The sequence below is a fragment of the Danio rerio genome, chromosome 8, assembly GCF_052040795.2.
Source record: "Danio rerio strain M-AB ecotype USA chromosome 8, GRCz13ab, whole genome shotgun sequence".
NCBI classification, from domain to species: Eukaryota; Metazoa; Chordata; class Actinopteri; order Cypriniformes; family Danionidae; genus Danio; species Danio rerio.
Window position 1 is genome coordinate 48,644,078 of NC_141028.1, and position 14,967 is coordinate 48,659,044.

The window sequence follows — 14,967 nt, forward strand, 5'->3', positions numbered from 1 at the left end:
GTACACTGACAGAATCAGCGGAGCGGGGAGAGAGAGCGCTCCCCGCTCCGCTGATTCTATCCGTACACAGCGCGCTTGTCACTCAATGCGCGTTGTCGCGCGCGTTCTGATCAGCTGTGTTGTCGCGCGCGTACTCAAAAGCGGTGTTATCGCGCGCCTACTGAAGGGCGGGACCGAGGGTGTGTCGCGTCGCTGGGGCACTTTTGATCATTTTGGAAGGGCACTTTCTATGCAAGACTAAAAAGGGCATGTGCTCTGCACAGGTTGAGCCCTATGTGTGCACGTGCCTGAGATTGTGTTAATATTATAGGTAGATACAGACTGGTACAGACTGATGTGACTGGAGTGGGGTGGGGGTGTTTTATTTATACATATATACGCCTTTTTTTTAGGTGAGGGAATGGAAGTTTTGAGTGAGTTCCCCCACTTTTTTCCCTAGGACTTCAATAAGTCAAAGTACAGGTCTAGACTTAATGATGATCATCTTCAAGCCATACTGAGGGTCTCAACTGCTTCCACTCTAAAGCCAAATGTGGTTCAGATTTGTGAGAAGAAGCGCTGTCAAGTCTCGGGCAGCAAGAAGTAGGCAAAAGATGCCATGTTCAGAGGAACTGTTCATAATCTTCACTCAATGTTCTATTAATGTTCAGGACACTTCATGTTCATAAGTAATAATTAAAACTGTTAATAATGACATTTGCGGACTTTTTTTTGTGAAATCCCTTATGCGGCCCAGCCTCACCCAGACTTTGCCTCCTGCGGCCCCCAGGTAAATTGAGTTTGAGACCCCTGCTTTAGATAGTCCAAAATGCTGGAAGAAAAGCATTGCCATGCATCAATGGTACTAGGTGTAGCTTTATTAGTTCGTGCTATTGTAGCTTCACAAGTCACTATTTTAAGGAGGCTATGAATCCAAAAAAAATTTTGCACACGTGTTTTGAGTAAACCAATTTTGTATGATTGTCTTCTTTGCAGCTGTAAAACCAGCAAACAACATTCTCTTCTTTAGTGTACTTGTACAGAAATTAGTATCATCATTGAGAAGACATAAACATAAGACATAAACATAAACCAGGATAACACTCATTTCTGTATTGATAAATGAATGCATTTTTATATAATTTGCAGTTCAGAATATTCTATACAATTTTAAAAGGTTTTTAACCTATAAAACCATTCTCTTTCCCAGTACTGGGTTGCAGCTGGAAGGGCATCTGCTGCATAAAACATATGCTAAAATAGTTGGTGGTTCATTCCACTGGAGACCCCAGAAATAGAGAGTAAGCCGAAGGAAAAATGAATGAATGAATGAATGAAAACAGTTCTCATATCTTTCATTATTATGCTTTTTACACATTTTCCATTCAATTAAAGGCTGTAGTTCACCAAAAAAAAACCAATTATGTCATCATTTAAGGCTGTTCACCTCATATCTTTTGTGCACAGAAGTTCATTATGGAGACCTATGGTATGCAAATAAGGTGTGACATGCTTGCATTTTCCAGGCACATCTGTGACTTGAAATCATCTCAAATTTTCAGAATGCTGTCACATAAGAACCAACCTATTAGTTTCACTATGTATGGATTACACATATTTCAGTAATAACAGTAGACTAGTTACCTCAGGGAAAGGCAGAGCACCCAACACTGTTAGACACAGCTGGAGTTTGTCTGAGTTGGTTCCTCAAAATGAGCAGCTGGTGGTTACCTAGCAACAACGGCCAGTTGTTGCTAGATCGGATATGGTTGCAGATGGAAGTTAATAATAATTATTTATATTATTTTTTAAATTTCCCATTTATTGTATATATTTACGCCTACCCCAACCCTAAACCCAACCATCACAGTGACGTAAAACAGTATTTGTACCGAGTATTATGTATGTTATCAATTAAATTACCCAATAAATTGCATTGTTTTAACGCCTACCCTCACCCCAACCCTAAACCGTACCTTCACAGTACTGTAAAAAGTTATTCTTAAAAATATTAAAAGTATATTATTAAAAGTAATTATTGTTATACAGTGTCAGAAAAAATGCAGCTGTATTAATGTGCATATCGCACTTCTAGAAGGCCACGTATATAATCTCTGGGGTAGTATGATCAGGCATTCTGTCTAAATGGGGAAACATCAAATTCTTCAAAACTGTTTTGCAAGCTTGTCATTACGACACAGATTTGGAATCACCAATAAACGTGAACAGCAACCGTCTCATATGTTTCGTTCCTTAACGTTTGAATTAAACAAAATCGGCATGTTTCCAGGTTTCCCGAGCTAATGCGCACTCGAAAGGCAAGCGATCATGAAACCAATCTCATTTATGGTCGTCTTACACATGATCATCCTCTGAATAACGCTTCACCTGATCACGCTGGTCTACTAAAGTAATCCACAACTTGGTCTTGATGGTGAATCTCCTCCAGAAATGACAGCGACTCTGTTTACATATTTTTGGCAGTTTGGGTAATTGCTGTCAATGGACATGTGTTTGACAGGACGGACTGTACCTCGCATTCGTTTTATACGATTACAAAATCCAAAACCTTTTGTTTTCAAGCGCACTTGCTTTTCATTTAAAAGTACAGATTTCCAGCTTTATTTGGATATATTTCTCATGTCTGTGAAGCAAGTATTCGCTGAGATGCCAGTGTGCTTGTTGACCAACAAACTGTCGTAAAATTACACATCGGGAATCCGTTCTTCATACATGGATTACTCAATTAGCTGGATTTGATTATTGAAGATTTGACATGTTCTAGGATTGTGTTGATCTTCAAAACTCATCTGAGAGTTGTTGTCATAGCTCTGTTCTGGTAGCTCAAACCTTCTAGGGAGCAGGTTCATTTCATATAAACAGAATTAGATCAGCTCTGGTCAAGCAAAGATTATACTGAAAGAATGTACCAAATTATGATATTTTATTACAGTAATAGTTATACACTTGTTAAAAATATATTTATATTAATAAAACTTATGCAATCTGCACTCCGAAATAAAAGTACAAAGACTGCTACCTGGTGGTTTAAAGAGAAATTTTATTGACATGAACTTTTTAGATACAAATGCGTACAATCTCTTTAGTACAATTTTTGTATGATAATACATGCACAATATGTGACTTTTATTTACAGGGAATAATAATTTATGCAGTCATGCAAATGTTTTGACGACTAATATGCTGGTGATCTGATGCTTCGCAAAAGTTGCAGACACCTTTACCAATATCAAAATGCTTTTGCGATGCAAAATCTATTTAAACATCTAGTTATTCTTTACACTGATTAAGAAACCGGCTACTATAATACTACTATGGCTACTGTATTAAATAAAATCTGCTCTAACTGTAAAACTAAATAAATTGCTAAATAATCTTGACACATGAAAGTGTGAAGCCTGCAGCGCACAACAAAGGTGGAAAGTTATGGCGTGTCATATTTAACAAACCATTTACTATGAATTTTATGTAATGTCGCTCACATGCATAATCGAATATTAATCAGATGATGTCATTATGCTGCTGAGCTGTCAGCCAATCATTGCATTGCTGATCATGATTTCGAGGATCGATAGATCTGTCCATCACAACACACAGCGATCTCAGATCAGTTCATCTAGACATTTTAATCTGATTCTAGAACTTGTTTGAAGAACCAAATTAACCAGAGATCAGTTATCAAGATTAAAAGATCCAGAATTTGCCAAATCATCTTAGATCATTTAAGCGAGGTACGAAGAACTGACCCCTGATCCGAGTTTCTCCCCCAAGGATTGATCAATCCATAGCAATCGCTGGTTGGCTCCTGTACTTGTAGGCAGGGCTTATTTGCCATATTGACCATTACACTTTTTTCCATTCAAAACTATACGAGTGACACATCTTATGTATTCTTTAGTCTTTGGCGGAAGTTAGGACGAACGTTAAAATTGGTGAAAGACGCAGCGCGACTTGCTTTTTCCACACAGTTTTAGATGCGATATGTAAATGGCCCCTTACTTTGTTTCTTTCTTCAATTGAACACAATAAATAACTTTGAAGTATGTTGGAAAACTGTAGCCATTGACTTCTATAGTATATTTTTGTCCTATTATGAATCTCCATGGCTACCATTAAGGAACAAAATTAATGTTCTGAATTCAACAGAAGAAACTCACAAACGTTTAGAATCATTTGAGGGTGAATAAATGATGAGTACATTTTTCAGTTTTGGGTGAACTATCCCTTTAACCAACAATGGAATCTTTTGAAAATGATTTATCACATTAGTGAATTATATTAACCAAGCACATTCAGTTTAAACGTATGTAGGTTGTTCTTAAAATGCTGTTTTTCGCAGAACTAAACATGAGCAAAACATTCTACTTTGCAGGATGAAAACATCATGAACTCCATGCAGCTCTTTGAAAATGTGATATAGCCCAAAAATGGATCACGGTAAAGCTGAAACAGCCGTCAACGTCCTAAAACCAGATCTCTCTCTATCTGTCTATATACCAAACTAGCACAGCAGTCACTCTCTGTTTTGTCCTGTAGCACTAATCCCATGCCTGCTGCACTCTGTAGAAAACTATAGACCAACACTTAGCCTGCAATATGGCGTCACAATTTATACTTCACAGCGGGACTACTAGCCAAGCAAAAAAAAAAAAGAAAAAGAGCCAGGATGGCTGGGATCCTTCCAGTTGCTAAATACAAGCAACAAAACAATGAAACTTTTAAACCGAATGAACAAACCAAGTAGCAAAGCCACGTTTTGTATATCAGGTTGATGGATTCCCATGGAGTCGCCCACTTCCACATGAAAATCATCACCATTCTGGACTGCTGTCTTCTGCCTTATGAATGAGGGACATTACAAGACTCGATCTCAACCTTCCATAGTTTGAAGGAGGCTAGCTGTGGATTTCAAGGGACCCAAAGGAGACGATCTGAAGCACACCAGAGACTAAGCACGTAATATTCACCAAAAGAATAAAGGAAAATAAGCGACCTGAAGCATGCCTGTGCAAATACGTGAGATATTTGTGATTTTCTTGCATGGAGACTGAAAAAGTTGTACATTTTTCTTCCTCGTTAAGCCAGTAGGTCCCACAGAAGACTGTAAGCAAACTGTATGCGTGAAGTTACATAGTGTACTAGTGTTTATAAGTTCTGCTCAAACTTGTATTGCACATATCAATGGGGCCAGGATGGTTTGTTTGGTCACATTTGATTCTTGCACAGCAATGAGGTATATGACGTTATATTTACAGCATAGGCATTTTAGAGATATAGAAACTTGTGTTTTATTTTCAGGAATGTGTTTATTTGTCAGGTGGTGTCTAATGGAATGCAGGGTTTGGGCATGAATTGACATGTCCAGGTTATTATTAAAAAAATGTGGTTTGCACATTTTATTATGCTTATCTAAAATAATGATTTGGATTTTGCTATATATATATTTGAAACAGACTAAGATCTATATATATATACTGTACAAGAAATTAATTTTATTGTTATTATTTTATTTTTCATTTTGCCCATATGTTTTTATTCATATGGGCAGCTTTAGGCATCTCATTCTCATTTGTATTATCAGGAATATTTTAACTCTATACATTCACAGAACAGTCCCCTTCTTTGTTTGCCAATAGTAAACAACTATTGTCTACTTTTTAAAGGAACAACTAAATTGTGAAAGCTTTTATTTGTTTGTTCTTTCTTCATTTTGGTTGAAGCAGATACAGTTTCATGTAGATTTATTGAATAAAAGATGCACTACTATTGACCAACAGATTTCTGTTAGTGTTACTGGTGCTTCTAATAACCCAGCAGGCACAGGACGTCGTGGGACGTTGCATTTTGGGTGGAATTGAAAATTTGTTGACGTCTGAACCCAATAACCCACTAATGCAACCTAAAAACAACCAAATAACAACATCTAATGATATTACAGCTTGACGTTGTGTGGACGTTGCCACCATGACGTCAATCAGCATTGGATTTTGGTTGACCTGCCTGACGAATAAACGTCAGCATTTGACAGCAATACGACGTCGGTTTATGATGTTGGCTCGATTTTTTTTTTTATTTTGCTTATTTTCCAACTCAACCTAAAATCAACCAAATATCAACGTCATTTGACGTCATTATTGAAATAACATTGTCATTAGATGCTGGTTAGGCATTTAATTTTGGTCACCCAACTTCACAACCTAAATATAACCTAATATTAACATTTTATAATGTGGGATAGTCTTAATCCAAAAGTATTGTAAACCTGTGTGTTGTGTTAGCCAAAAAAGGTGAGTTGCTTGAAGGGTTCATTTACAGGACAATTGCTTTGTTTCCATCCACATATATTTATGCGCATTTTAAAATATCGCTTACAAAATGTTTAATAGAAATGGCATCAATTTGCAGATAAAACATACTGTATGTACACAACTGAGTAAGATAAACTTTTTATCCAATAAGACAAAATGTGCATAAACTACTATCGAAGCACATTTAATAAATCAATTCCAGCACACACATCAAAATTCATGTGATAACCAAAATGGACATGATGTGACAGCATTAATGGATAAACCAGCGAACCGAGCACAATGCATGCTAATGTTATTACCTCCAGAACTTTCTTGAGCGTCTTGTGCCTCCAAAGCCACCACACATTCATTGCTTTTCAGTTTTATCTTCTCAGGCACAAGCAATTTATTATGTACTGTAAACAAAAGGCCTTCATCAGCTTCTTTTACTGCAGTAAATTCCATTTTGCTTTTTGATATTTGGCGTCAGTTTATCAGGAAGTGACCATTTTGTTCTGGAAACAGTGCTTTATTCACAAATGTTTTATGAAATATTCCAGTTTTGCAGTTATTCCAGTTCACATCTTTGGATGGAGCCATAGCTAGTGTGAGGAAACATTTACTTACGTGCAGATCGGTATCTTTTTGAACTATACACTGAAGATGAGATTTTGGAAGATGAACAGCAAGAAAGTGTGGCTGATGGGACTGGGGCAGAAGGGAGGAGGAGAGCAGATATTGTGTGTCTTTGTTCTTTTTTTCTCCAATCATTAGTTCTGCACCTGTACCTACAGTAATCACCGCCTTGGTATTTACTTCCCTTAGTTTCATTGGTTCATTTTCCAAATCTCATCTGTTATTACAGTACTATGTTGTTCAATTCTTTGTGGTTGGATTGCCTGCAGGGGGAATTTAACCAATCAGCAAGGTAGGCGGCTGGGCTCCGTAGGGCCTCAGAAAATCATATCCATAATTGAAAACCCCACCTTCAACCATGGAGCAGTCCAGCAGTCAAATCAGTAAAGATTAAGTTTTAAAAACAAAATTATTCATTTGCATTTTAGTTGTGAATTCATCTTAAGAAAAATCGTTTCAAAGGTTTTACAAGGTGCTTTACATGTTATTATTTTGCATTAGGATAACATGTACAAAAGGAGATTGAATGATAGAATAAACAGCTAAATAATAATCAAAAAAAATTAAGTACAAAATGTGCATTTTATAACTTTTGTGCCCTGTGGCTGAAATTGCTTAGGGCCCCAAAATCACTAAATCCAACCCCTGGTTGCTAAATTATTCTATATTATTACACAGGGCTACGGAATGAATGATTTTGATAGGCTGATGAAGACTCAAAGCACAGCTAAAGTTGTTCAAGGCAGGTATCGACCACATCTGCAGCTTCATATCACTTCGCTGAATGATTTAGTCATTCACTGTCTACAGCTGTCAAAAGTCAAAACAAAACAACTTTCAAGAGCTGTTTAAAGGTGCAGTAGGTGATTGTCTTCAGAAACATTTGTTGTTGTGCTGGTTGAAAGTCTCTTCACAGTCTAATAGTAATGATTACCGTAAATGATCTAAATGTATTTATATGTATTTTTATATTTTGGGTAAGGCATAAAACAAAAAAATGTTCATCCAATTAAATAGTCAACATCTCCCATAAATACCAAAAAATACCAACTTACCCTTACCAACTTACCCTTAAATACCAACATCTCCCATAATTCCGATAAGTAGCCCAAACTGTCTGTCAGCAAATGCAGGTTTGAAAAACTGCGCAGCCGTTTGTACGCAGCTCCGCCGACCACCGTGTGATCGGTAAAAAATTGCTCAATCAAAACTTTTTATAAACCTGAATCAATATTGGATCAATATCTTTGCATGCTGGAGAAAGGATGACACCATTTCCGAAGGAATTCTCTGCTGAAACCCCGGCTGAAAAATCCAGCTTAAACCAGCCAAGGATGGTTGGCTGGTTTTAGCTGATCGACCAGCCTGGTTTTAGAGGGGTTTTGGCCACTTCCAGGCTGGTTTCCAGCCATTTCCAGCCTGATTTTAGCTGGACAGGCTGGGAAATTACCAGCTAAAACCAGCTTGACCAGCCTAGCTAGACTGGGAGCCCAGCCAAAACCAGCTATGTCCAGCTTAAACCAGGATGGTCAAGCTGGTTTTAGATGGTTTTAGCTTGTCACTTTCCAGCCTGAACAGCTAAGACCTGGCTGGAAATGCCTGGAAACCAGCCTGGAAGTGGCCAAAACTCCTCTAAAACCAGGCTGGTTGATCAGCTAAAACCAGCCAACCATCCTTGGCTGGTTTAAGCTGGATTTTTCAGCAGGGACAGGTAATGTTTTGTTTTTAAACTGTTTTAGCTTCACGCAAAGCTGATGTAACGTCAGATGTTGTCGTTACAAATGGGTTATTTCTTCACAGAAGTGTTGTTCAGCTACTAAAATCTTTCTATGAAAGACTGATAAGACTATTTTCAGTTTCATAAGGGACCTTTTACTGCATCGATGATGTAGATTTTAATTAGTTTAACAACAAAACACAAGTAAATACCGCTATTCTGCCTAGTCTCTCCCTATATTGTTTACCATGCACCACTAAATATTTGCTCTGAAATAGCATGTCAGTTTGGCTTGCACGCCACCAGACAAGCACTAGTCGCTTTTAACACATGAGAGAGGGTTCTTTTGCTGTGCCTGTGTTTAAGAAGGCATGGCTCTAGACTGCAGGGGAGGGACTGTGATTCAGAGATTTATGCTAAGCTGTTAACATTGTGAAAGATTACCTACTGCACCTTTAAGGGGAAAGGGACCATGAGAACAACAAAAGTGTTGGGGGGAGCTGGTTGACAGTCGTGGACTTAATGATGTGGGGATAATAGATGAAGGAGGGGTTAGGAAGTTGCGGGCCGGAGGGCGGGGCATAAGTGGCCCATGGACCGGCAGTTTGAGACCCCTGCTCTAAAGCAAATAAGATCAAGGGTAAATGCGCTTTGCACCTCTGCATGTGTGATCCGCCTTCTGAACTGAAACGAGATATGTGTGAGTATGACTCCAAATGGGTTCACACAGAATATCATGTCCTTACAGAAACACTTATCCTCATTTGCAGTGTTTATGTAAGTCTGAATATGTTTTGGTTCAAGCTGGAGACACATCTCCATTTTGTTTGCTTTGGGTGTCTGACTATAATCCCTCATGTCTCTCATGTATCCTTACCAGTTGCTCATCTTCACACTGTCCATAACATATATATTTTATTTGCATCTCATAACACCTTTTGCATGATTAACTGAACTCTAAGTAAATTCAGCGAGACATTGCAGGCAAAAACCCTGTTTCATGCATCTTGCATGCTTCATGCAATTTGGATATTTTGTGCTTTTTTGGCTTTTTAAAAAGCATCTTATTAGTGTAACAGAAAGAAAACATCAAAATACACTCTTAACTGCTTCAACAAGCTTTAAGAGTGCCTTTAGGGGAATTTTGACCATTCTTTTAGAAGCAAATTTGTGAGGTCAAGCACTGAAGCTGGATGGGAAGAACTGGTTGACAGACTCTGCTCTAATTCATAGGTGTTCGGTCGGGTTGAGGTCAGGACAGTCAAGTTTCTCCAAACCAAACTCACTGTTATGGAGTTTACTTTGTGTACTGATGTCATGTTGGAACAGGATGGAATCCTTCATAAACTGTTCCTATAAGTATGTAAGTATGGAATTGTCCGCAACTACTTGGTATGCTGAAGCATTAAGAATGACCTTCACTGTTACTAAAGGGCCAAGGCCAAGACCTGGAAAACAACCCCACACGATAATCCCCATCAACCAAACTTTACATTTGGCACAATGCAGTCAGGAAAGTACTGTTCTCCTGACAATAACCAAACAAAGAATCAACCATCAGAATGCCTGACAGAGAAGTATGATTTTTGACTCCAGATAACAAGTTTCGTGCTCTAGAGAGTTGTGGCAGTGTGCTTTACATCACTGCATCTGATGCTTTGCATTGCACTTGGTGATGTATTGCTCAAAACTGGCCACTCTGAACATTTTTTCCATCAGAATTAAGTATTTTGATGTCTACATCTGATTCAAACTTCAGGTCTCCATTTTGCCCATGCAGGAAAGTTGGTGTGACAAGCTGTGTCTTATTTCAGAGGCTGCATCCTCTGAAGAATGAATTCGAAGTGCGCTGCGTCATCGCAGCACGACGAAGGCTGTCTCATTTTAAAAATAATTCAAGGGCTCCTTCAAACGCAGCCTCCAAATGCATTCTTCGTTTCCCAGGTTATGCAGGGCACAACCGGTGGATCTTTTGCGGCCTAAAACGTCCCAAGATTCATGTGCGCTGATAATGGCAGGACATTTTTGAAAGAAAACTCTGGTTTAATTGTGTGAATCAAGTTTATTTTACTTGGATATGTAAACACGTTAAAAAAAAAAAGAAAAAGAAAAAGTATGACATTTCTTACTAAAGAGTCATTTTATAGACAGTTTGCATTTTTATGTGTACATGTATAGATCAAAGGAAGTATATTTCCAGCTTCTGTATACCTTGTTTTGCCTTCAGATCGCTTAGAATAAGTTTTAAAATCACTTTGACAAAAAGTCATAACAAATTTTATTAGCGCTTATTAACAGCAGCTGTTTCGGTAGCTGTTTATCCAAAACGCTCGGTTTAGCCTGTGTGGACTTTAAAGAACTCACCTTTAAAGTCTGCATCCATTGGAGGATGCAGCTACAGAATGACAACAGGAGGCTGAGTGTTTACTTTTAAATGTATGTACATGTACTACTTTTTTTTCGGCTCCAACTGTAATATTCATTTGTTCATTTTCCTTTAGTTTAGTCTGTGATTTATCAGGGGTTTCAACAGCGGAATGAACCACCAACTACTCTGGCATATGTTTTATGCATCAGATGCCTTTCCAGCCACAACCCAGCTCCATGCTCTCTCTCCCTCTCTCTGTCTCTCTCTCTCTCTCTCTCTCTCATGATGACACACTCTGTCATGTTTAATATTTATATGAGTTATAAATAAAATTAATTATAAAATAAATTAAAATGATATATATTTAAAAACACACAGAAACATGCATACATACATGAATAAATAAAGAACAGCCTGCAAAATGTACTCACATTGTAGTGTAATTTGCATGATAACATGTAGTCAAGCCCGAAATTATTCATACCCCTGGGGTATGAACAATTTTGGGCTTGACTGTAGTAGTTAGTAATTATAGTCACTGGACCACCTTTCATCATAGTTTTCCAATAACAATTGAACAACACCCCTTCTTGTCGGAGGACAGGTTTGATTAACTTTTTTGATCCATTTCAAATCCTGACTACTGTATACATTTTATTTTTAGAGTTCTGGCTATTCACAGATTTTTCTAAATTCATTCATTCATTTTCTTTTTCGGTTCATTCCCTTTTTTAATCAGGGGCCACAACATAGTAAACCGCCAACTTATCCAGCATATGTTTTATGCAGTGGATGCCCTTCCAACAGCAACCCATCACTGGAAAACATCCATACACACACACACTATGGACAGTTTAACTTACCCAATTCACCTGTACCACATGTCTTTGGACTGGTGGGGGAAACTGGAGCACCCGGAAGAAAACCCATGTGAACATGGGGAGAACATGCAAACTCTACACAGAAATGCCAACTGACCTAGCTGAGGCTTGAACCAGCAACATTCTTGCTGTCTAGCGATCATGCTACCCACTGTGCCACTGTGACACCTATTTTCTGAATTATGGAGTGCTAAAAAAAGATTGACAAAATCCCCCGTGTAAAAAAACAAAGACAATGATAGCTAAAATGAATAATAATAATAATTAATTAATAAAAAAAATAGAAAAGTATAGAAATGGGACATATTTAATTGCATATTTAACCATAATAGTTTAGAAAACGAATCATTCTTTTTCAATTTGTCATGTAATAAATGAGGAAGTATACTGCTAATATGTGTTTTACCCTTCACACCTGAACAATTTATTACGACATATAGGATCTGAGGGAGTTTCCACACACCCACTAACCTACATCCATCAATTAGCACCATAGATTAGCTGCTGAATCAGGCCATTGAGATCTTAAACAAGCAGAAGTTTAAGAGTCACTGTCTAACACTTGTTCAAGCATTATAAAAGAAGCACTGCTGCTAACTGGGATTATTTCCTCCATCTGTTCACGTCTGACTCTCACCTACAGCTATTTCCAGCAGCGACATCACTTCCTGTTTGTGTAAATACCTGCATTGATTCTTGCCATTTTTAACCCCAGTGCAGATTTTCTGTAAAGGACAACACTTGTGCGGCCTTGTTGTATATCCCTTGTTAAGTGTTGATGTGATCATGATTATATGTGGTTATAAACTTATAAACTATTTTGGGCGTGGGGATATTTAAATAACACACCTTAGGCCTACGTTACAAATTATGTTTTAAATAGGGTTAGCTTTCTTCCACAAAGCACTTTACAAGTAGACACAATTAAATATTTTGCTTTGTTAAAAGTCACTCCCAAATAATTGAATCTAAGAAATTATGTGAAAGAAAATATGCAATAGGGAAAGAAATGAAATATTCGCAAATCAAGTTTCTTTTACGACCTTGCTTTTTAACACCAGTAGGGGGCAATACAGAGCCATTAAAAGTAATTGGGTCAAAGGCGAAAAGGGGTTTACTTGAGGCATCCAGTTTTTTATTTCCTACTAATACAGGCCCGTAGCTGGCCTGGTGAATGGGGTAGTTCTTTTTTTCTCAAAAAGTGGATTTTTTTTTTTTTTTTTACAATTATTCACCTTATTTTCGGTGTAATCATGTTTTAAATACTGCATGTAGTGACATTTTAAGCACTTTTTTGTTTAAATAGCTTTTCAGATGGTCATTAGAACTGACTGTTTTGATGTACCAAAACATTTTCTTAAGCATTAAAAAAAAAAAACATTTTAAAATTCAAATTTATTAAAAAAAAATAGGATTCGTTAATAATATATAGGGTTCATAACAATATATATATATATATATATATATATATATATATATATATATATATATATATATATATATATATATATATATATATATATATATATGCGCCCACAGACATTTTCAGAATGGCATAAGGTAATATTTTATGTTATGTCAATGGAATATTTTACCCACTGGTCAAGGGGAAAAAAGTGACACTTTTTATCATATCTGGACTCCTTTCCTTGAATTTGCAGGTCACACGATTTCGGGTACATTTTTGCAAAACCTTAGATCACCATAAACCTTGGTTAACTTAGGTATTCTTCTATTATTATTATTGTTATTATTATTATTATTATTATTACTTTGTATTATTATTGGTTTTTTATCTTTATTTTGTGCTGTGATGTTGAGAAATTTGTTAAAATAATGGAAATATGTGGGGGATTTTTTTCAATGTAACACTGCTGTGTTTTGATACTAAAATATATAAATTTATTGAGATTTGTTATGTCATAAGTTTAATCACCAAAGAGCTGCTTTTTAAAATCCTTCACTGAAAGCTTAACAAATTATTCATTGTAACATTATGTAAAAAAAAAACAAAAAAAAAAAACTGAGTGACAATTGCAGTAATTCAGCGACCTCCCTGTTTGTCTGCTTTTTTTGAGTGTTTGTGTGTGTGGTTTATTCGCTCATATGGCAGTTATATCAGTTGTTTTGTAATGAGAATGTTTGATAATGATGATTTTGAAAAACACAATAAAATTTTAAAGAGACAGTTCACCCAAAAATAATATTTGTTAATTTAATCACCGGCAACACAGTGGTTCAGTGGTTAGCACTGTCACCTCACAGCAAGAAGGTCGCCAGTTCGAGCCCTGGCTGGGTCAGTTGACGTTTCTCTGTGAAGTTTGCATGTTCTCTCCGTGTTTACGTGGGTTTCCTCCAGGTGCTCTGGTTTCCTCCACAGTCCAAAGACATGCGCTAGAGGTGAATTGAATAAACTATATTGGCCATAATGTATGTGTGAATGAATGTGTATGGATGTTTTCCAATACTGGGTTGCAGATGGAAGGGTATCCGCTGTGTAAAGCATATGCTGGATAAGTTGGCGGTTCATTCTGCTGTGGCAACCCCTGATGATTAAAGGGACTATGCCGAAGGAAAATTATGTAGTGGTGACCGAATGTAGGTCAATTAAGTAATGACGCAGTGCACCTTGCAAACCGAGAGGGGGCGCCTATTAACATATTTAAAAAGTAAATTATTTACAAATATATACGTATATCTTTGAAGTGTTTATTTTTATTAGTATATACTGTGTGTTTATGTCTCTTTTTTTATAAGTATTTGTAGTTTTTGTTAGTCTGTTTGTAGCCTATTACTTATTGTACGCTCAAAACATGTAGTTATCAGCTAAAAAGAAACCAAACAAAGAGAAAAAAGACACAATGCCCATTTATTCCCCCTTTTAACAGTTAAACATCCGGAAAAAAAACAGTCTATTGAGGGAGAGAAGCAGTGTGAAGGAAGCTGAGCGGGCTTATGGAATCACAAGGGGAGGCTCCACACCGGCAAAAAAGATGACTGGGTGTTGCGTCATTGCTTCTAAATAATGCCATTGGCCGAGCGTCTTAAGAAGGCGGGGCATGTGAGTGCTTTGAC

At 37.2% G+C, this 14,967-nt stretch overlaps 1 protein-coding gene across 11 annotated transcripts in view; it reads left to right on the forward strand.

Moving 5' to 3' along the window:
- Nucleotides 1–5,776, forward strand: part of kcnip3a (Kv channel interacting protein 3a, calsenilin) — a 153,453-nt gene extending 147,677 nt beyond the window's left edge. For 9 of the 11 annotated variants that reach the window (XM_087262973.1, XM_087262972.1, XM_087262980.1 and 6 more), the window contains one exon: nt 4,373–5,776. In XM_087262973.1, coding sequence (XP_087119099.1) covers nt 4,373–4,420 — 48 coding nt within the window. In that variant the 3' untranslated portion in view covers nt 4,421–5,776. 11 annotated transcript variants of the gene reach the window in all.
- Nucleotides 5,777–14,967: the final 9,191 nt, after the last annotated feature.